Source organism: Gymnogyps californianus, chromosome 3, assembly GCF_018139145.2.
Source record: "Gymnogyps californianus isolate 813 chromosome 3, ASM1813914v2, whole genome shotgun sequence".
Taxonomy (NCBI): domain Eukaryota; kingdom Metazoa; phylum Chordata; class Aves; order Accipitriformes; family Cathartidae; genus Gymnogyps; species Gymnogyps californianus.
The window spans coordinates 25,173,359-25,196,358 of NC_059473.1; the positions used below are offsets into that span (position 1 = coordinate 25,173,359).

Here is a 23,000-nt window from a genome sequence, read left to right on the forward strand (position 1 = left end):
ATGGGTTTTCTTTAAATCTGCACGCTCACACAGTGACTCAACTAATGCCCTTCTGTGGTTTGGGGTTTGGGTTTTTTTTTTCCTCCACCTCTTGGTGAACTCCAATATCAAAAACGTCCCACAAAGAAGTCCCAGCATCTTCCCTCCCAGTACAGAACCCTCCCTACACAGATGCCCCCACTGCAGAGCACAGAGCAGTTCCCAGCCAGAAGACAGACCTGAAGTCCTTCACCTTGTTTATTTGCCAGCAGCAACTTTTAGAAAAAATGTTCTCTTTTGCTCTTTTTTTTTTTTTTTTAATCTAATTAATAAATAATCAGAGCAGGATCTTTCCATGTGCCAGCACTGTGGCTCCAGGCTTCAAACATTTCTGGAAAGAGGTCTTAGGAGCTCATAGCACCTGCCAGACAGCAGCTGGCTCCCCATGGCTAGGTGAGCTCCAGTTACTTGCCACCAGCAGTTTTCCCACCACCGCTAGGAACCGCACTGAGCTGTAGAGGAGGTGAGGGGACACACTGTGAGGACCTCAGCCCACCTGCGTCTAAACCAGCTTCAACAGGAGTTTAGCTGGAGGAAAAAAACCTGGTGCCTTTGCCAAGCTGACAGGCAGCAACTGTCCAAGGGGTGCACTAGTGGCAGGTGAGGAGACGAGTGCCATCCCTGCACCATGCCCCCTCCCTGCAGCACCAAAAGGGACCCAGACCCGCACAGACGCCCAGGGACAGGGGACGTGGGGAGACCCCCCCTCCTCAGAGCCTCGAAGGAAAAAAGCCTAAACATAAGACAGCACACCAAGGCCCTGCAGAGCCCGCAGCAGCTTGAAACAAACCAAGACATGCTCAGGTTTCAGATATAAGTGCCGGCATCAACTGTTTGACCAGACCAGCCCACCAACGCTGATGCCCAAGTGGGTTTAAGCACCTGGCTGTCCCAGTGCCCAGACTCGCAAGTGGTTCTCCTCGAGCTGCAGGAAGACACAGCATCACGCCTGACACCTTCTGGTGTCTCCGCTACAAATCCCACTCTGCCTTGCAAACCAAAGACAAAAACGGCAAAGCCAGATGAACCTGATATCGAGCAAATGAGTGCCCATTGCACTGCTTGTGCTAATCACTTTGTTATTTATTAGTTTGAAATTCTCCCTTATTTAACTCAGACAAGATGATATTGCAGTGCTTCATGTCTTAGAGCCCAGCAAGGCTGGTTTTTGCTGAAGTTTGGTCGAGATGAGCACAGAAAACCACAGGGTGTCTGGTCCCCTCCTCTCCTGCCGCTCGCAAGGGCTGGGGAAGCATGAGCAGGCGCGCTGAGCCATCGTGGCAGGCTGTGCCACAGGGCACAAGCAAGCTGGAGGGGATGAGAGCAGGCTGAGAGGAGTGAGGAGGCAGCTTTATTTACGCTAGCAATGCTGAAGCCGCTAGCTCAGAGTGAGGAGGTGGAGCAGGAGGAAAATAAACCTAACGCTTCAAAACTGTCAGATAAGGCTTCAGTAAAAACAGAAGAGCTATTTTTCCTGAGCAACCAAGCAACTGCTCGCAATGTCAGAGGGCCTCCGACCACCAGCAGTAAACACTTGGAGAAGTTTCTAACCACAGCCTGGAGTCAGACGGCATTTCCCACAGGCTCCAGGAGTGCTGAGATCCCAGGTTTGGGATTGCTTACTGTGAGGTAGAGTGCTACCAAGCCCACATCTGGATGTCGTCTGCACAGAGAGCCCAGGTTCCCCCTGGCAGCTCCCGTGCCCACAAAGAAATGGGTCGAGCAGCTGGCTCAGCCTCCCAAAGTTGGACTGCCAGGCCGGCATCCCTCGTTGTGAGGCGCCTGTTCTCCAGTGCCCGGCTGCAGTCTGAGCTGACTAGCTTAAGATTAGACCGTGACAATGGAAGCAATTAAAAGCTCTGTCCCAGCTCTTCCTGGCTACCAGAGGGGCTGCAGATATTCAGCAGGACCCTCCTTGCCCGTATTTCAGTTAGCGAGTGGGTCGAGCTGTGGACAAGCATGCAGGAGGCAAAGAGGGGCACTGCAGGGACATCAATATCCTTCAACGACTGCAAGAAACTCTCCCCCTTACTGAAAACACTCGCTCCCAGCCCAGGGATGAACCTGCTAGGCAGGAGGAGTAGGATGGGCCCAGGTCTCCAGCAGTGATAAACATCATCCACTGATTAAATGCACAGAAGCTATAGTGCAGAAGCTATTAAATAATTTCTCCCTCCTGAGGCACTTCCACTCTCCTCTTCCTCGTTTAATGACATTATTGGACAGAGGGAGCTCTAATACACTGCATGGGTCTGACCGTTACCTTGCATGAACTGGGAGAGGCACACTGAAGGCAACAGGAGTGAGTTACGTTCACCCAACACAGACACACTCTGCAAGACTCCCCGAGGGTGGATGCACCGTGCCACTTCCCTCTCGCCTCTGATATTTTGCTCTCCCCATTTTAATAAAGCGAATACAGCATGGATAAAATTCCCTGGGCACTTTGTGGTTTACTATTCCCTTTCTTGAGCACAAGTCGTTTGGATCCTTGCTCAGAAAGAATGGGCTGAACACACCATTACTCAGTTGATTTACAACTAAACTGAGAAATGCCCTAGGGAAGACAGCAGGAGGAATGCCTCTGGTTAGGCACTGACAAGCAGACCATGTAAGCAGAGAGATACGAAGCCAGTTCAGACAGCTACACAGAGAAGAAGAGCTGTGCAGACTGCTGCAAAATAATACTGGAAGATATGTACGAGCTTTCAGTCATCTCACAGCAGCTGCTCCCTTGGTGCGTGCAGTCAGGGTAGCTCAGTATTTTAACTCATAGCCCTATAAAAACGTTGCAAGATCTAGCGTGAAGGCAATTATGCAAAACTTAATTCTGCACCAAGAGGGATTACAGAAGCGTTTTATAAGAAGTTGCACAGTAAAAGGCAACTGCACGAGCCAGCAAGCAGCTCAATTAAAATGACATCTTGCTAAGCTGCTGCGTGCAAGTCGGCCTTTGAATGAAGGCTCGTGCCAAGGGTCCGCTGTAGTGGGCTGTGCTCTTTTCGGTATCCAAGCAACACTGCAAAAACCTGCCAGCACACAAATTACAAGCAGTGCCTTATTTCCAGAGACAGAGAAGGGAACCAGAGGTTAACACACACATGCAGGAATGCTCGTCTCAGGCATATGTGAAGACATTGGCTTGACACTCAGGAGAGGGTAAGCGCATCTCTTAGCTGGTAACCGCCTGACCTTGGAAAGCAAGTCGCAGCTGCTGGCCTCGCCATGTCTGCATCCAGAGGGCAATGCTGCAGATCAAAATCTCACGGCTGAGAAAAAAAATCAGCAAACTTCCCCACGTGCTGTTACAAAGATGCCTCCCAAAAACGCACGTGGTGCACATGCAGCACGGCACCATGAGGTTCTGCTTGGGCACAGGCTTCGTACCGGCCACTTTCAAAGCACACATATTTAGACGGCCCATCCACTCACCACTGCTACACTCTTTGTGTACCCACACCTCAGGCAAAATACTTAGGTTTTATATTGCATGGATCTTTTAAACTTTAACACATCTGTTACTGCACCACCACCCCAGCAGATAGCCCCTGTTCTCACAAGGGGACAGCAAGTAGAAGTCATAAGAAGACAGGCCTGTCCCATACCCTCCCCTGCCTAAGCCTTCTCAATTAAAAAAAAGTTGTCCATAATTTTTTTTTAAAGTAGCATCTAGAGACAGAAAGATTCATCCAAATCTTAAAAGTCCAAAGGAACTTCAGATGACACCAAATAGTATAAACCATAGCTTTCAACTATTTTGCTTCCCCTGCCGCTCCAAAAAAAAAAAATTGAACAAAAGTCAGGTTTGAGGCAAGCAGAAAAAAACCCTCTTTCCAAATTAAAATAAAACAGTCAAAAGTTTTAGATCAGCAAGAATAATTTTAGGTTATCATGGTCATCTGTACACCACTAATCACCCTCTGCTCGTGTGGTATGTGGATTAATCAGTTCAGTGCTAGAAATACAGCACTAGAAGCCACACTGACACTTATCAGTACTGCAGAGCAGCATCAACTCCACCTGCGGATTATTTCCCCCATCCCTTTGTTCCCCAAATAGTTTGGGACACAACCCTAACACAAGGGCAAGCACAACAGATCCACTGACATCATTTCTGTTTCTGGGAGGGCATCGGTTTGAGTCTCTTGCTGACATCAAGCCCCCAGGACCCCCATCTCTCTAGCTGCATGCAGACCCTGCCAGCATTTGCAGGGGAAGCCCCGTCAGCCAGAGCCACCTTTCAGACTCAGACCTGAAGCCTATCCCTGACGCATGGGGAGCCGAGCGCAGCCACAAGCAGCCCCCAGTGCACACCACAGGCCGCCTAGCACAGCGGGGACTGCATCCAACAATGAGTCTTGTACAGCACACACTTGCTCAGCCCACGACCCCTTCCCACCCCCACAACAGCCATCCCCTCTCATGAGCCAACACTGGGCACTACCAGCCGGGCTCTGCCGGCTCCTTCTCCCACGAGAGGGGGCAGCAGTATCAAGGAAAACGCTGCAGAGACATGCCTGTTATTTTTGGTTGGGTTTTTGTTTTAAATCAAACTTGATCAGTTGTGGTAAGACGTCTCCAGCATACAATTATTCCTGTAACCCTGCCTTGCCCTCCTCTAGTGTTTTAGGATGATGCAGGTTGATTTATCAGTGACAGCACAAGAGGGTCAAGAAGCGAGTCAGTCTCTAAATGAAAATATTCTTGGGTTTTTTCTGAGACTGAATAGGAAGCAAGCATTATGTTAAGGTAAAGCTTAAATGCTTAACTATAATACACGTTTCTGCACAAAGCACAGCTGTGGGCTGAGAGACAAAAACTAACGTGACTTTGCCATGTAAACATTAGACAAACATAGGACAGAACCTGCGTTCCTCAGGTGTTACCAAGCTCCAACAATAACCAGCAGAGAAATATTAACGAAGAAAACAGAGATTGCGTAGATTTATACTTATCTGGGCACTTTGGGTCAGATCCTGACATTATGCAGATTACCAGGGCAGGAGGCAAAGTCAGCACGGCCAGAGCATGACGCTTGTGAACTGGGCACATGGCATCCAAACTCCTACCGACAAGCCTAGGCAATTCGGCAACTTGTTGATCAATACCATGGCAGTTCCTCGATCTGCTGGCACTCACCTCTGGCTGTGACCACCTCAAACACCATCCGGGAAGGGCAATATATTAAACAGCGCTGCAGTGGAAAAAGTCACAGGCATGTGAAAGGATACATCCCCAGGATAACTGCTTCAAGGCATTTGATAGGTAAGGACTCTCTGGTCATTTCTTTTGCTGTCTCCATTAACCTAGGACAGAAACAAAAACATTTTCAGTCCTTTCAGTTGGAGCAGTTGACAGGAATCAAAGAGTTCTCTCATACACCAAGAGCCAGGTGCCTCTAGTTCTTATCTCAGCAAGTGATGGTGAACTTGATTCTCCTCTTCATCGACTTGCCAGAGCCCTGTTGGCTTCTTGAGCACAACTGAGGGAAGGGAGGGAGGAAAAAAAAAAAAAAAAAAAAAAAAAAAAAAAAAAAAGAAAGGGTGTTTGGCATCCCAGTGCCTTCCAGCCTCTGAAGATGGATTGGAGGAATGCAGTCCTCTCTGCCTCTCCCAGCAACTCCATGAGCATCAGTTCAGACTGTTACACAAAGCCCTGCTGAGCTGCAAAAGCTGGCAATCATGCAAGCTCCCACAGCAGGACCAAGTTTAGCTTATTTTCAAAATAAGCCTGGAAAAAACGGGAGAGAGGATGGTTACATGACGGCCCCCTGAAAGCCACAAATGCCTCCTTGAGCCTATAGCTATAGGTGCAGACCAGAACTTAATGCCTTTTTACTGAAGCTTGCTCTGCAGAAAGCTCCACACCACTGCAAGCTGAGCTATCATCTTGCTGCTGCTCCCCACCTCCTGTGGACTGGGAAAGTGGTAAAAAACATAGGATCTCCTGCAGGAGTGCAGGAAACTATGCATGCCCAGGATCTTGCAAGTTCACAAAGTTTAGTTACAATCTGGACTCTATCTTTAGAGTAATCTGACAGGGACAATACTGTGATGAGAAACAAGCAACCTAATCCCAGCTCAACTGAGAAAGCTGTTGTGCCAGACTGATACCGCACCGTCAACCAAGTAGGTATCCTAACTGCTTCCACAAGCGGGTCCTGAAATCCTGGACAGTTAAAAAAAAAATACTGGAAGGAGATTTAAAAAAGGTCAGAAGAGTCACATTCAATGACACACACACAAAAAAAAAAAGGCTAAAAACCAAACCAAAGGATGACTTCTATTTTGAAAGTCTTCTCTATTCATATTCTTTCCCTGAGAAGAGCTTTGTAAACAGATCCCTACTCTAAGAAAACACAACATTAAATGATAAAAATATTTGTGTTAGAGAAGATGATGAAAAGATGCATCTGAAACCAGAGTCTGTTTTTCCCACTAATTCACCCACCTCATGCATTTAAAACCTTGTATTGAGTGCAAATGGCAATACAGCTTCCACCACTAATATAGCCTGTCACAGCCATTCCGTGTCCCATTTATCCAAGTTAGAAATTATCTTTTCATTTGTAAACAACCGCCCTTTACACTCTGCCTGCAGCACAGAAGACAAATTAGAGTTAGCCTGCCTCCTACACGCTCACAATCAGCCACAGAAACCCCACTGCTGGAAGCACAGAGCAGCTCCGGCGAGGGTGCACAATGGGGCCCCTTCATCCCCCACAGTGGCTCCTCAGTGCTGGTCGCAGCACTAGCCGCTGCAAAGCCCCGTCTCCATCCAGAGAAGTATTGCATGCGGACGATGCATGGGAGGTATCCATGAACAAGATGATCCACTGAATTTCCTATCTTCTAACTCCAGAGGAGTTAAAAAAAAAAAAAGTCACAGCTGATTATGAATGTGCATCAGAAGCAGGAAAAAGCTCAAGTTGTAAAGCTGTTCAGCTTCAAGCCATTTAATGTGGTGTATGCCTGGTTAACAGGGTCTGAGGGACAGAGCCAGCATCTCGTCCTCAGGTCTACACCTACGCTGCCTCTGCTGCCAGCAGGCAAACACAGTAACCGCACTGGAGCTGCCTCGTCACCATGTGCAGCATCAGGTCTCCTAACATGTGGTTTTATAAGCTCACTGCTGTCATGATTTCAAGGTGTTGTCAGCATGGAGATAACACTAATGGCTCCACAGCCAGGGAGGGAGTCTTCAAAGTAATTGGCCTAAATGAGCAGTCAAATTACCACCTACTTACCTGTCACAGCAACACTCACACTATTTAAATACCAAGTTCTATTTAACATGCACTCTGTTTGCAAGCCACATACGCGTTGGTTCCGAAGCACAGCTCTCCAGGACGCTATATGGTTAAGACAGATTTAAATTGAACAGGAAAGGCATTTTGCTTGCTTAAAAATACGCTGCCTGCTAGTGCATGGGTACCGCAGCTATCCCTTCTGAGGCTAGCAGCAGCCCTCCCTTCCCTTTGCATAGCATCATCAGATAGCTGGGCTCAGAAGGGACCCTGGGAAGGCCTCCTGTCCCACCTCCTGCTCAAAGCACCCGGGTCCAGGAGCAGCCACCCAGGACCTGGCAGCTCAGAGACTGCCACGGCCTCCAGACGGTGACGGTGATGAGGATCTGTGCAAGGGGAGCATCGCTCAGGAGGCATCACCAATCATCAGCGAACGGGCATCCATCTGCACCCACAGGGCAGGTCGCACCCTCACATACACCCATCCCAGAGTCCTGGGGAGTACTCTGCAAACAGGTTTTTTTTCTCTGCGTTTACAGCACAGACCACACGATTTATGCGGATGACCCAGTTCAGTAGCCACTGAGAGTTTTCCTTCTGCTTTCAACAAGCTTGAGACAAAGTATGGCCTTAAACCCTGTGTCTGCATTGGAAGCAGAGCCTTTTGAGAATCCCCAAGCCACCGCTCTGCCCAAGGTAACATAAGCCAAATCTAAATCACTCCTCACAGATAATTTTCCAACCCACTTTTAACTGGTTTCTCAAAGGCCTGGGAACCCACCAGCTAATCTATCCTATACTTAACCTTGCATCTGAGAAGGCCCCATAATGTTTAAACTAAATCTTTCCTTTTTTGCAATTTAGATCAGAAGCTATTTCTGCTATCCACAGTGGGCATGGAGACCATTTATTATCTCTCCTCTTGCAACAGACATTTGTATATGCAACAGGCTGTAATCTACCCTCTCCTCTGTAAACATTAGAAAGCAGACACAATTTTTTTTTTTGTTTTTTTTTAATCCCTCCCTCTCTCACCCCAAAGCTTCCCCCTTAGGTCATGTTTTCGAGACCTTGGGCAACGTTTGTTGCGTTTCTTTTGGACTCTCTTCAACTGACTTGCATTTCACAGTCCTTCAGCTAAGCCCACCACACCACAATACAAACAGACCAATTTCCTTCTGAATCCAACTTTCAGTATATTTTTGCAACCAACCCAGTGTGCTGTTGGCTTTTTCCCTGTTGACCCACACCAAATGGGGGGGGCGGTGTTGGGGTTTGGTTTTGTTTTTAAGATCAGCTCCTTCTTTGCAAAACTAGCCTTTCATTCTCCACTGTGTATTCCCCACAGCTGGCTATTCCCAAAACCCTCCTCTGCATTTGCCCTTACTAAATTACCTCCTGTTCCAGCCCAGCTCTCTCTCACCCTTCAAGACCACTCTGAATCCCAATTCCACCTTGCAAAGCCTTGTCCCTGGATCACAAAGCACATCTATTAGCAAACAATTAGTCTTATCCATACCATTAATGAAAAAACATTGACCTGGGACAGAGATTGCACACCTCAACTGACAAACTCTGCTAGGCAAGAGCAAGCTACTGGTTAAGTACCACTTTCTAAGCACTGCTTTTCACCAAGTTGTGTCCTTATCTTAAATAGTTTTATTTAGACTCGAGGTCCCTGCCTTATCTGGAGGCTGCCAAAAGCCATACTAAAGCGAAGAGTTATCACATCCACAACTTCTCCGTGATTGACAAAAGCTTTTACACTCTTCATAGAAAAAAATTATCAGAAACAAACTGTGCCAAACTAAATTCACGTTGCCTATCACTTACCCTGAAACTGCAAATTAACTCAAAAAGTTCCTAGACTTATCTTTTCCCTTTTTTTTTTTTTTTTTAAAGGCTGGTATCTTTGCCTTACACAGTTTCCAACAAGAGCACCCATCCTCCCCACACTCTCTAACAGAAGTATTAATGGTCTGGAGGTTGCTTGTCAGTTCTCTAAGTGATCTAGACAAATGACGGAGCATCCAGCTCATTTGAAAATAACTCATTACAAGCGCTCTTTGACTTGTCCTTTCCTTATTTTCTTTCACTCCTAAATTCTTACCAAACTGTCTCAGATGTTAATCATGACCAGAAAGTCTGCACAGTTAAACTTGTGAATGAAGATTTAAGGAAGGCAGAAAAGAATTAAAAAACAGCATCAAGCATTTCGATTCCCTGCCTGAGCAGGGTTTGTTTCTGGGATTTTCTTTAAATCTTTCCAGTTATCTGAAAAGATTCCACATATATGGCTAATACAGTACTTTACAATCTCATATCACAGATAGCTGGGAACCAGCCGAAAGCCACCCTCTCCATAGACCCCAGTGAGCATGGGGGCAGCCCATCTCTTCCAGTAACTTGAGGGAGATGGCTACAATCAAAAATAAGCATCATGCAGCTTCCTTCTTTGCGGCATTTACACCACTATCTAAAGTCTGCCAGGCAGATCTCTATTCCAGACCACGGTGAACACTTCTGCCTGTCACAAATTTAGCCAACAGGAACAGGCTGCATGCTCTTCCCTCGAGATCTAGTCCTTGGCAGATGGTGATATTTCCTTGTTAATTGACTCAAATTTCTTTCAGTGTTTTCAGGAGCCCACCTGGATTATCTCCCTTGCTTTCTGCAGTAAGAGAGGTCCCGTAGAGGAGTTGGTTTTGCCTCTTTAGGATGTTTTCTGTTTAAAATGGCAGCGTCTGCAGACGTCTTGTGCGAACCATGAATTCCTTTTGCTCCCAGATTTTTCACTAGGGCACCTGATTTCATACACAGGTTAGAAAAAGCTTCAAACCTTTTAGCATGCCCAAAACTGGAGGATCTTACCAGCTGGCACCCATCACGCTAGAGTCACTTCAGAGATGACCATGCTTAGGAGGAAAGGTTGCCCATTACCTTCACCAGAAAGACTCCTACAGACTTCAATAAAATTTGTATTAGTGAGATCCTCCAGCACATTTTCCACAAACTTCTCCTTCCCCAGGCCCCTGTACTTGCATGAGGTCCATAAAAATCTCCCTCTCCCAAGTTTTTCTAAGGCTTCTGGCAGTTTTATTCTTCCCAGTGAAGCCAAGAGAGAAGTGAAAGGCATCAACAGGAGTAAAAGGATATAAAACAGCAGAGCAGCTACTGCTCTCGTGAATCTTCTCAAAACCAGTTTGTTTCAATGGCAAAAGCACTTCTACCACATGCTGAACATAGCATCGTATCTGTAACATTCTCCCTTTGTGCGAGAGAGAAGCAGATGTTCAAATGCCTTCTGCAGTCTATTGTCTGGAAATGGTATGAGCCCATTTGTCTTTACAGCCCCATCAGGGTTCCTTAATAACATGGTGTGTTGAAACAGTATTATTTTCCATGCCTCCCCTTTGCTGTTATTTGGTTGCATCGTTCCCACGTGACTGCTTCTATCGCACTCTTTTATTGCAATTGATTATCCATCATATCTGCAGTCACTGAATGTCTCTCCATCTTCACAGAGCAGCTTCTGAGCTGTAATTTCTCAAAGCCCCAGAACCTACGCAAACATCAGTTTCTGCTTCAGTCATAGGTCCCACTGATCAGCTGGCACTTAACTGGAGGGAACAGCACAATACCGCACCTATCTACACCCTCCCCAGATACTCTGTGGAGGACAAAGATATTTGTTCCTCATTGTGGCTCATGCCTGCATTCTAGAACAGAAGCTTGCAGAGGGCTTATTGCTCCTTGTAAAGCCAGTAATAAAAGCTTGTTGGCATTGAATTCCCAGTTACGGATATTACTAGATATCCAGAAATACAGTTTTTTTTGCTAAACCTCTTACATGATCTAAGCTTGGAATTTTTAAAGAGTGGCTATTTCAGTTAAAGGTACCATTTTTTATCAGACCGGTTGTACCGACAAAAGCTGTAATATAGGTTTTGCCAGCATAAACCTGTATGGGAGAAGGAAAACCAGCCCTATCGGTGTCTGAAACACTCGTATCGCATGCATACACACCTACCATGGATCAGTAGAGCTGAACTCCACAGGGTGCCCTTTACCTACCTAGTACAAAAGGGTACATCACGAAGCTTATGTGAAGGACACTGTCCTGGGTCAGGATAACTGTATACTCTATTAGCAAAGCACTCCTACGGTGGATGTAGCTACACCTGTGAATCTGGATTTTGTGCGAATACAGCAAACTCGGGCAAGGTTAGACACAGACACATTTTCAGACACCGTTTGCCAGTACAACAGGAACACCACACACAGTTTGCAGGATCACATCTCTACCACCCCGACTCACACAGCTATCCTAACAGAAATCTAACATTTTCAAAAGTGTTATCTGTAGTCTAGACAAATGCACAGGGCATCTGGCAGTCTAGAAGTAAGTTGATAGCTAACAGTGACTTTTTCTTGAGAGAGATTGTAAATACTGAATTATAGCAAGCCTGTGTCCCTTAATGTTATGAGTTCCTATAGATAATTTATGCTCTTCTTCCTAAGCGCAGCCACGCATTTTTATTTTCTCATGCATCACACCAATGCTGACAGTAAATCTCTATAATATCTAGTCCTTCCTCCATAACAGAAAAACTCATTAATATGCCCCAGCTGCTTTAGGACACTTTCACATGAATTTATGAATATTCAATTTCCATCTAGTGCTCAGTGTCTTTGTGTCCAGCCACTGCTCTCTTGAAAAGAGGCTGCCAAAGATCTCATAATACTTTCATTAGCTTTGAGCCCTCATATTATGAAATAAGCAATATGTTTAATATTAATAAATCATAGCTCTGGGAACAGCCTCAACTTTCAAGAGCCGGTGGCAATTGGAGGCGCTCAGCATCTTGCCTGTTCAGCTTGCAAATACAAACTTTGTCTTGCAGCAAGCGAGGCCTTTCACACCACAGAAACTTCCTCAGAGCAGCACTTGTCGCCTCAGCACAAGATGCCTGTTGTCACCACACTGGAAGCAGATTACTTGCAAAGTGGAGCACACCTCCCAGGAAAAAACTTGCAGGTGTGGGCAATTTTTCAGCTCTGATGAAAACTGGCCTGGCAGCAGGAGAACAAATAGCCAAGGACAACTGCAAGAGCAGATATCCTCAGCTGTTATGAACAGCCACGCACCTCAGATGAAGGAAAGGAAAGCCTTCAGGGACACCTCAACATTACAGGGCGATCAACGCATTATTCCCCTTCTCAAAGTTGGAGAAACCAAGACAGGGCAAGCGCTCGAGCCCCACTGCAGTACGACAGGATCTGGGCAGCTAAGCGTGCTCCTAACAGCTCTACTACTCCTAGCACTCCCGTCCATCAGGTCAAAGAGCAAAGCAGCACAGGTCTTAGGAATTAACACTGTGCAAGTCCAGCCTACACCAGGTGCAGGCAACTGTGTCTAGCAAGCTGGCAGCAGCTGCCCCAAGGGCTTGGACCATTTCCAGGGGCACTCTCCTTAACTCTGCAGAAGTCCTGCCACCACATACCAAGTCACTCACAGAAGTCCTAACAGCAACAGGACAAGGAGAAGTCAGACACGAGTCCCCAAGCAAACACTAAGGCAGGTAAACAGAGGAAATGGCACCACTTAAGAGAGGATCCAAAGCCCCAGGTACACCTCCAGCTGTGAGCACTATATTGGTTCCCTTCCAGGAAAGAGTACCATCCTCATAAGCCAGGCTTTCATCCAGCCCAGGAGGACGCCGACCTTTCAAGTGGTGAGTGCTGAGCACAATTAATTTCCATCCTCCACTTCCTTGGAAAAAAGTAATGGAACACATTTAAAAATGAGTGACCAGCCTGAAAATTGGTTTAAGCTTCTGTAAACCCATCTATCATTCAAGGCACAAGATTTCTTCTAAACTAGTTCCACCAGTGCAGTGAACATTACTTAGAGAAAGGAAGTGGGACAGATTGCTGTCAGCAAGATGAAAACCTAAAGTGCAGAGCTGGGATGGGAACTGGAATTTACAGTGATGGACCATTAGATTAATGACAGACAGCTGGGGAGAGCTAGAGACAGGCCAGTCTACAGGAGTAATTATATTCTGCTTATCTAAATTCCACCCTAAAATAAAAGCACAATATTGTCAACATCGCTTCCCGCCCTAACCTGCTAATTTACTGGTTCCTATTAAAGAACTGTCCTAAGTATAATGCAGTTCTTACATGCAAGGGATCCCAGCTCTCTGTTGCCAGGCTCCCTGCGCACATATTTGTACTTGTATTGCACAAGTCATCCCAACCAGCGCATGAGTCCACCATGTGGAAGGAACAGCAAGATGAGCGGCAATAGGAGAAGCACAGCCACAACTTAAATGGTCCATTGTGATCCTCCAGGGGAAAGGACTGTGCCCAAGACGTCTAAATTCCTGCAGTATTTTGTGCGGCTGATCTCTTCCTACCATCAGCAAAGGGCATTACAGCACAACCAGAATATCAAGACTTACATAGTTTCCATAAAAACAGCCCAGCCCTCCCAACCTAACACCAACAAGCAAGAACTGGGAGTTTTCCCAGCCCTGTGCGTTCAGCTTTGGCCTGCAGCTATGCAGCTCCCACGCAGCTGCTGAGCAAGACCAGCCCTTCCACTCGTTGGCTCTCGATGGGTCCGTTCGCCACCTGGCAGCAAGCTGGGACCCTCCTTGCAAAGGCAGCAACATACACAGTTTTGGCCCTGCCAGAGGAGCCGTGGCACGGAAGAGACAGCCCTCCCATGTCATGGTGCTACAGTCCGTAAACGCCCAAGGTGATCAGCTGGCATGATGTGGGACAAGAGCACTAGACCACTTCCAGAGACACTTACCCACTTAGAGGTCTGGTTTTTCTAATCTCGAAGAACTGTGTTCCTGTGTGATTGTATCTGAATTTCATCTGTTAAAGGACAGTAACTTGAACAGTCAAACAATAAAATAACAATGCTCAAAAGGTGAATTTCAGTTCTGATTTCCTGTTGAAACAAAGCAATACGTAAAAGCCATTGACTCTCAACAGAGATGAAACTCTGGCATGTGAAATAAAGCAATTTTTTCACTTGTCTTTTTATATGACATATTAACCAGCATTAGGTGGAGAGTCAAGCAAAAAGGTTGTTTGTCTAAAACGACACTTAAATTTGGCATTTGAAGGTTATGAATTCTCTTTTCCTTTAGGTCCCACTCGCTATTAGGTAACAAGTTTGAAAAAAAGTCTCCCATTTGGGCAAGAGAAAGCTTTTATAGTCTACTCCAACCAACTAACATCATTCATGGTTTGAAAGAACTTATTTCCTTTATAAGTTTTTAACTCAGTCAGCCACATAGCTCATGTATGACCTGTAAACCAAAAGCACAGCAGGTGCATCCATTTACACCTAGGAAATATAAATCATTCTCTAAAAAATACAATGCACTTGAAATGGAAATAACCAGCTAAGTGCAACTCAAGAACATTAGTTAATGCTATGAGCATGGGAGGAAAGTTCATCACAAAGGATGCCAGCAGTCACCCATCAACCAAACCTCAGCATCACTTGCCTAGGAGTGCAAGCTACCATGCAGCAGCAGCAGCAGCAGCAGCAGCCTCTTCCTTGCTCCTTGAGCATAGCTGTTCAAGCAGTAAATGCAGTAAATCAGATCAAGAAACCAATCTGTCCAGTAAAACAAAAAAACCAAACAACAACAAAAAATTAAAAATCACACCATCCACTTACTTTTGCTAGGTTATTTTTCCAGTTGAATCTGTTCCCCAGCCTTGTTCCCAGCATGGCCACGAGAACATTCATGCCAGCAAAATTGTGGTGGTGATACCAGGGCAGAAACAGGTGACCTCGTGGAGGCAAAGGGTACCTTGCGAGGCATAAATAGCACAGCTGCTGGCTGTATATAACCATGGTCTAAATAAAAACTCCAGCTTGCACCAGGATGCTCTGAACTGAATTCAGTTAGAGTTCAGAGTTCTCCAGGAATGAGGCTTTGCTTCCCTTCTACCTTCAGAATCTAATTCATGAGGCCCTTTCAGAGTGCTCTGAACAAAGCATACAGCCTCTTTTAGCCCTCAAAGGAAGCCCAGACCCTGTTCCCCAGCCCACTTTGAAGCTTTTTTGAACTCAGATCCAAACCCCGTGCCTAAGGCCTGCTCCTGCTACGTAGCAGAGTGCAGGATTTGAAAACCGGGGGGCAGGAAATACATAGTTTTTGGAGCTCCGTGGTCTCCTCTCTGGAACAACCCCACTTAGCAGCGAGCCTCTCGTCCTGCCCAAATGGCCAACACGCAAAAGAGAAATGCACCATGCCCCTGCAGAGCAGGCTGGCCCCAGCCTCCCTCCCCATGGCAGCTGCTGCGGCTCCAACTCCTGCTGCCGCCTTGATCTTAACCACTACTCCCCAGCAGGCTAACCACGCCTGCTATTTTTGGATGCTCTTCCAGCTGCCATCCATATCCTTTCTTAATCCTTACCAGGACTTTACATTCATTCCTCATCCCCACTGCTTCCCTCCCCCACACACATACACACACAAAAAGGGAGAGTTTAGAAGAGGAAAACAGAGAGAAGAGCAGCGTCTGGGCCAGCAACCATCTCCTCTAACATTATCTGTCAGCAATGGAAACAGTCAGGCATTAGGCATAAGGCAGAGATAGGGAGGCTGGAGAGATGTGTACATCTCTGATGAACCCCCCAAGCAAGGTGGGACATCTGGAAGGGGGGATTCCTTTGGTCAGTTCCTGTGTCACGGGCAAGACTGCCCATCTCAGGGTCAGGACAGCTGCTTGTGCCCCTCACCCCGAAGACAAGCACTCCATGCAAGCTGAGCACATAGGCAGTCCTCAGAGAGCCCGCAGGGGCTGCCAGGGCAGAGGGAGAAAGGGTTTGCTACAACACCGGTTCTCCCCGAGTTGCTTTATGACAAGATGCCATATTATTTCTCCAGGCATCACGATCCAATCATAATATCCTCATAAACCAACTTCAAAATAAGCATTTTGACTCCCACCAACGTCACTTCAGTTAAATTCTTCAGTATCATTTAAAGTTAATTACATCTCCCAGAGGATTGCTGTGACAAGCTCAGTGCTGCAGGTGCTATCACAAATCCTTGGAGGCATGCTTTCACCCCCGAATGATCCCAAGCCCTCACAACCAAGCTAGTGCTTCGGTAAAGCCCCTGTTAATTCACGCTGGGCACAAGCCAGCCTTCTCCCCGGAGACCACACACTGGAGAAGGATACTGCAGCATCTTCATGTAGGTCTGTATTGCCTGGAGCCATTCGGGGATTGACATGGAGAGCTTGTAGTTTGGCACTGGTGGCACTGAGGGCTGGACACAAAAAAAAGATAAAGAGGTTAGACAGTTAACCGCTACCTGCAGAGCGGATAAGTGATTTACTTGGGCAGCAGCATGCACTTAGTGCAATGCAACGCGGCAGCACAGATGGCTTAAACCCCACGTGAACTCAAGCATCGGGCAAAGTCATCCCGCTGACAACAGGGGCTGCCCATGCACCAGAGCCAGCCACATCCCTGCTGGCGTGGAGAGGCCAGGGCAGGCCCTCGCCACAGCAGACTGCTCATCGCAGCCACCCCTGTCCCTCAAACACCACCCTACGTGGGCAGGCAGTCCAGTGCAGAAGGCCAACGCTTCCCTTTTTTCCCCCTCTAGCACAGGGCAGTTTGGATGAGCAGAGTCCCAGCGCTGGCTCTGCTCTCCTCCCTCCCCCAAGAAGCCATTTCAAGTCTAATTTTTGGTTTCCTCTACCACAAGAGAAAGATAAAAGGAGACAAGGATCCCGGGCTGCATAATTTCCCATCTGCTGTGTGTCAGCAGCACACATGCTGGGCAGGGAGTGCATGGTACCTAGAAGACCACCTGGGACCCAGATATTTAATGATATTAAGACACTTAAAGATATAGACTGGCAACGTAATGGGATTTTTCCAAAATCCCATAAGACATCTGCTTGTGCCTAAGCACTTTAAGAAGCCGGGCCCTCAATCCATATTTAATCCCCACAGCTACATGGCTCCTGAGCCTGTAACCATGCAGGAAAGGGGCACGGCCTTGTCCCAAGTCCCCTTATTTTAGTGGCAACACTGCAAAATACAGGATCAGCAGATGTTAGAGGGTAGCATGGCTAAAAAGAAGTTAGTACAATTCTCACAAACATAGTGGAGGAAACAGTTTATTTAAATATTAATGCAGACCCAAATTCAGGAACCAGCAACTTGGGCAGCCGTGACGCAAGGCGCAAAGGAAAGCATGCAGTGTCTGTGGGCCCACGACACCATTACAATAGTTTGAAGATCATAAAGTGAGATATCACTGTTCTAAATACACCTCAAGTCATCAATTACAGATCAGAAAAGCAAGTTCAGGCAGTATGGGACCATCTCCGCCACACAGACCTTCCTCTCCAGTTCCCACCTCCACTAAGATGGAAGGGATTGTGCGTTTGCTTTCAGAGAGCAAGCACTGATAATCCCAAGATGACCAAAACCCAGCATTTACTACATGTAGCTAGTTACTACAGTCAAATAGTAAATACATCTCAGAGAAGGGAAAAAAATCAAAACAGAGACTCCTACATTACTGGCACACAGAAACGTATTTTAAGTGGCAAGCAGACAGATGGCCAGGCCTCCAGCTCGCTGCCGCCATCCCCAGCGCCACATAGGAGACAACCGGCACGCGTGCATGCGCCCACGGGTTTCCTCTCCTCACGAGTGGGAGTTATGAGCAAGACTCATTAGTGCTTCTTAATCGCAATTTCCACACCTAAGCTCTTCAGTAGAGGCAATTTTTTGGCTTCACAAGTTCCTTCCGCCCTTGGTCCCTTTGATCTGGACGAATTACGCACCTGTCCCTCCTGGCACTAAGGCAGGCCTGGACTCAATGCACCAGACAGGGCTCGAGTTTCGGGAGCAGCAAGCGGCTGAAAGAGGGAATTAAGGCAGGCCTGTCAAATGCTTCCAGGAGCAGTCATTTCTGCTCCGATACAAACATGCTTTTTCTTCAAAGATAAAGAAACTCTAAGTGCACGCATTGCACTTACACAACACGACATGCCAAGGCAATGGGAGTCCCAGCCAGCGAGAGGCCTGGCTGCTGCAGAGCAGCAGGGGGACAGCATCCCTTTCCCACCCCTCCATAAAATGGAGGTCCCTGCCCTCACCCAGCTGTGGGACAGGACAGCGCGGAGGGACACAGCCCTCGCCGTAACCCACAGCGGCCACCCTCACCATGGGCGTCAGGTTTGGACCTCCAGGCGAGGTGCTTCCCCATCTCCGAGGTGGAGGATGATTGTGTCAGCCACCGGGGCACGCTCGGGTAAAGAGAACCAGGGTTTTCCCAATGGCTGACGCATCTCCCATCACCTGTCAAAGTTACCTCAGCAGGCCTGCCGAGCCAGGAGGCCCAAGCCCCTCCAGATCTCAGGCAACGAGGGAGAAGCGGCCATCGGTCTTCCCTCGTGCAGGATGGCGCACTGCTCTCCTCCTTCCAGTGCCGGGCGAGCAGAACACAGCACATGCCACCAACCAGGCCAGGCAGCAGAGAGCCACCTGCCGCTCCTACTCCCTCAAAACAAAACCCATTTTTTCCCCCCAGATTCCTGCCCCAGCTGCAGGAGCACTGATCCTGGGCGCCCAGCCAGCACAGAGCAGAAGCCAGGGCTGCACGATACCACAAGCAAAGGAAAGTGTGATGTTGCTGTGGTTGAGGCTGCAGCCCTCCAGCTACCGGTGCACATCCCAGTGCAGCAGCCAGAAGCTGGCGAGGGTTCGTAGCGGGAAGCCAGAGCCGCCAAGAGGAAACGCAGACACAGCACTACAGACGATGAATTTATAAAGCAAGTGAAATGCAGAGACCAGGCAGATGAAAGGCCTTGACCCTGTATCAGTATTTCCAAGCAGCGGCAGCTCCAGAGACAGCAGAGCTGCTGCAGTGCAAGACCTTGTGGCAGAGCTGGAGACTGTCATCCTGTGGCTGGAAATGCTGTAGTCTCAGTTCACCACAGACATCCTGTGTGAAACTCGTCTTGCCCGACTCCACTGTGTCTCATTTAATGACCAGAAAGTCATTTTCTGCTAGCTTGCCCTGCAAGTACGCTGTTACTTAGCACGGATGAAGCTGGCAGGCTAGAGCCCTCAAAGCTGGTGAGAGGTTTAATTCATTAAGATCTACAAGTATCTCCAAGATCACAGGCCACGTAAAGGATTGCACAGCCCTTCCAAACTGGGAGCCCGTACCCTTCCCAGAGCTCAAGCCAAAAGTCAGAGGTGGGGGTTGCAATCAAGGGACCCTTCAGGTTCCAAAATTGCCCCCCTTGCAGACAAGCCAGCTTTTCGTGAGGACTCTTCCTACTGGGAGAGGTACAGCCCTGCATCCCTGCAGTTTGCATTTGTTCAGTAAGGACAACCTCGCCAATGCAGTAAGAAGCTACTTACCGCCCTGCGTGCAAGATCGCTGACACTAATATCACAATGATTAGAGCAATCAAGTGGAGTTTCTTGGGGAGGGGATGAAAACTCTCTCCCATCGCTAGGGATTAAGAACAGATCAGATGCAAAAATGGAGCAGTTGCACACACCACTCGCTCAGCCTCCACCAACTACCAATGCAAGTGGATCACAAACCGTCTTCTCACAAGCACAAGTTTCTCTCGTCGCTCCTAATCAGCACTACCTGGTCTTTTGCAGGGCACCACATACCCAGCAGCACAAGCCAATTAAAAAAGCTGTACCATCATTTAAGGAACAACTCTGCCCTCACATTCCTACTCTGACCCAGAAATTACCATCACAGCTTTAGCAACCCACTACCACTTTGTAGCAAACAAACCTGCTCCTAACCTTCATCTGCTCACCTGAGCTGTGTTGGCCTTAATAAGGACCAGGTGGTCCTCAAACTACCCGCTGACCCCAGAGGTCCCAGGCTTAGCCAGCAAGAGCTAGTTAGTCACAGGGGACACCAGGCCCTTCTCCCCTTGAAGAAGTTAATCACTGCGACAGGGCATTTGCTGCCAGACAGTGCTGGAGGAACGCAGGACAACTCTTACAGCACCCTCCACTGATCAGCCACTAGTAACTTACATCAAATGATTTAGCCAAGCAGATTTCAAAACATTTTTCCTCCTACTCAGCTTCAGCACATGCCAAACCAAGTGAGCCTTACGCTTCGGCACTGAGGAAGAAGCCATGGGCGATGCTCTCTGGGGCATTCCGGCAGGCAGCATGCCGGCACATTGGAGCCATTGGCATGTCTCTCACCAGATGCTTTGTCAGTCACTATGGGTATCTCCAGTAAAAGTTACGTGCTTTGGAGCTGGGAAGTAAGGGAAGGAAAACAAGTCCAGTGTGTGCTTTGCCGTCTCCAAACAGATCTGCAGGCCGTTTAGACTAATGTAAGCTGGTCATGCTGCTGAAATGAGAAGTTCTGCCCTCTCCCTGCCCCTTCATTTCTACCTCAAGCACTTGTGCAAATATGAGATGAACCACACCAAGGAACCGCAAACAAACCCAGCATAACCAGATTATTCTTTAGCTGGATCTGCTCCCCCATCCAAACAAAGGCTGATGCCAGCACAAGGGAAGCAGGGGAACGGAGAGAAAGAGACTGCCCCTTTTGCACTTACGCTGAACTAAACATTGCAGAAGAGAGATGAAAGGCCTTTTCAGCCTGCATCTTATTTGACAAGCGCCTTCGCAAGACGGCCCTACTCAATATACTTTCAGCTGCTCCATGCACAGAATTTTTCCTTTCTACCCCACGTAAAGAACAAACATACATATCACTGACAACCAGGACCGTGACAACACCAGCCCAACCATCTCACCCCAGCATGGAGAGGGGTACGAATCAACACACTGACTTCAGCGGTCAGCTCAGATTAATGCTGCTTGGTGGGAGGAGGAAATCAAGCTCAAAGTCTGCCAAAGCTGACAACATTAAAGACATTGTGATCAGTAATGCAGCGCAGTGGTGAGAAGCCTTGGAACATCAGCAGACAACAACATTTTATTTGCTGGCTGGAGGAAAAAGACTTGGGTCAGGCAGAACTGTCTGGAGCTTGTACCGAGGAACGCACAAGACAAAAGCATTTGGAATCTTTCCATGTACTGGAAATGAAATGCCTGAGTTTTAAATCCCTTACTACATTTCAGAAGCAAGGCTGTGTTTTAGGAAATGCCTGTGTTCCAAAGAGCTGAGCAAAATGTGCTTTAAATTGCACAAAGCACTTCATTCAGTCCCTGAAGATTTCTTTTAATTCTTGATTTCCGCTTTTTCTTCCCCAAGATAAAAAAATAATTTTCTTTCTACTTGTTTCCCGAGACAACAACTCCCGCTCCTAAGCATCCCGCGGCACACGCCCCCTACCCCTTTTGTGTATTTGCAAGCAGCAGGCGCTCCAGCTTTCCCTTTGCTGCCCCTCGCAGGGGCCGAGAGCATCCCCAGGGCTGAGGCGCGACGCCCTCCCGCCCAGCCCCTCTGCTCCCCCGTCCCCTCGACGCCCACAAAGCTCGGCAGCCGCAAGATGTCTGGGTTTGGGCTTTGTGGCAGCCTCTCTTTTTTTTAAGGGGGGGGGACACACGGGGGCTTCGCCTTACCCGAGCCAGGCGGGCGGCGCTCCGGATGGCCGCCGCCACGGCGCCGCCGTCGGGGTGCACCCGCTCCACGTGCCCCCACATCCGCTCCCAGGTCTGCCCGTCCAGGGGGAAGCCGCTCTTGTTCACCAGGAAGAGCGACCCGCCGTCCCGCTGCTCCTCCTCCTCCGAGCCGCCGCCGCTCCCGCCGCCGCCGCCGCCGCCCGCGGCTGGGCGCTCCGCGACCGGCCCCCCGCCTTGCCGACCGCCGCACGGCGGGTGCTCCTGGGGCCGCCGCCGCCCGCCGCCGCGCCCGTCATGGCCCCGCGGCCATGCCCGAGCCCGGGCGCGCCGCGGGGACCGCTGTCGGGAGGTGCCCCGCGGCTTCGCCGCCGCCCGGGCCCTCTCTCTATATATGTAATATATATGTGTGTATATGTATTACGTGCGTGCGGAGGAGGCTGGGCGCGGGGACAGCCCCCTCCCTAGCGGCGGGCGCCCGCCCGGCCCCCGGCACGGCAGCTCGCTCGTCCCGGGCGCCCCGGCCCGGCCCCGCTCGCCCCGGCCCCAGCCGCGCTGGGGGCGCGCCCCGCGCCGCGCTCCATGCCGCCGCGTTACCACGCTACCGGCCGCCCGCCTGCCCTCGGCGCGCTCCTATTGGCGGCTGCAACAAAGAGGGGCGGAGCTCGGGGGGCGGGACGAGCCGTGACTGGCGGAGACGCTGACGCGAGGCGCCCCCTGCCGGGGGGCCCGGATCACCGGAGCCAGGAGGCGCAGGCCGAGCCCCTTCTCCCGCAGCCGCCCGGCGTGGGGCTGTGGCTCCCGGCCCGCCGTGCCGTGCGTCCCGGCCCCCGCTGCGTGAGGGCCGCCTGAAGATCAAACTCTTCATTGAAGAGAGCTGGACTGTTCCATTCTTCCTAACAGAGTTGGAAAATTCATTGTTAAACATTCAGTGTTATGGGGATGGCAGCGAGATCCCAGCTCGAAGGCGAGGGCTGCTGAGAAAGGCTGCAAGGCTCTTCTGTCCAGTGGGCAAAGGAGCGCCCCAGACCTGGGGGAGTCCCACCGCAGGGATGAGTGGCTGCGGTCTCATCGCAGCCCGCAGCCTCCCTTTGCCACAGACGGCTCACAGCGTGATGC

General features: G+C 49.0%; 1 protein-coding gene across 2 annotated transcripts in view; it reads right to left on the bottom strand.

Annotated features, from left to right (window-relative positions):
• The window catches only part of VASH2 (vasohibin 2), a 36,634-nt gene extending 14,418 nt beyond the window's left edge, over positions 1-22,216 (bottom strand). Inside the window, exons 1-4 of one of the 2 annotated variants that reach the window (XM_050893751.1) lie at positions 21,885-22,216; positions 16,511-16,599; positions 14,109-14,165; positions 5,271-5,345 (exon numbers count right to left, since the gene is read on the bottom strand). In XM_050893751.1, the coding sequence (XP_050749708.1) occupies positions 5,271-5,345; positions 14,109-14,165; positions 16,511-16,599; positions 21,885-21,965 (302 nt within the window). In that variant the 5' untranslated portion in view covers positions 21,966-22,216. The remainder of the gene's footprint in view (positions 1-5,270; positions 5,346-14,108; positions 14,166-16,510; positions 16,600-21,884) is intronic. The other variant, XM_050893752.1, reaches the window with a different exon arrangement.
• Between the last annotated feature and the right edge of the window lie 784 nt (positions 22,217-23,000).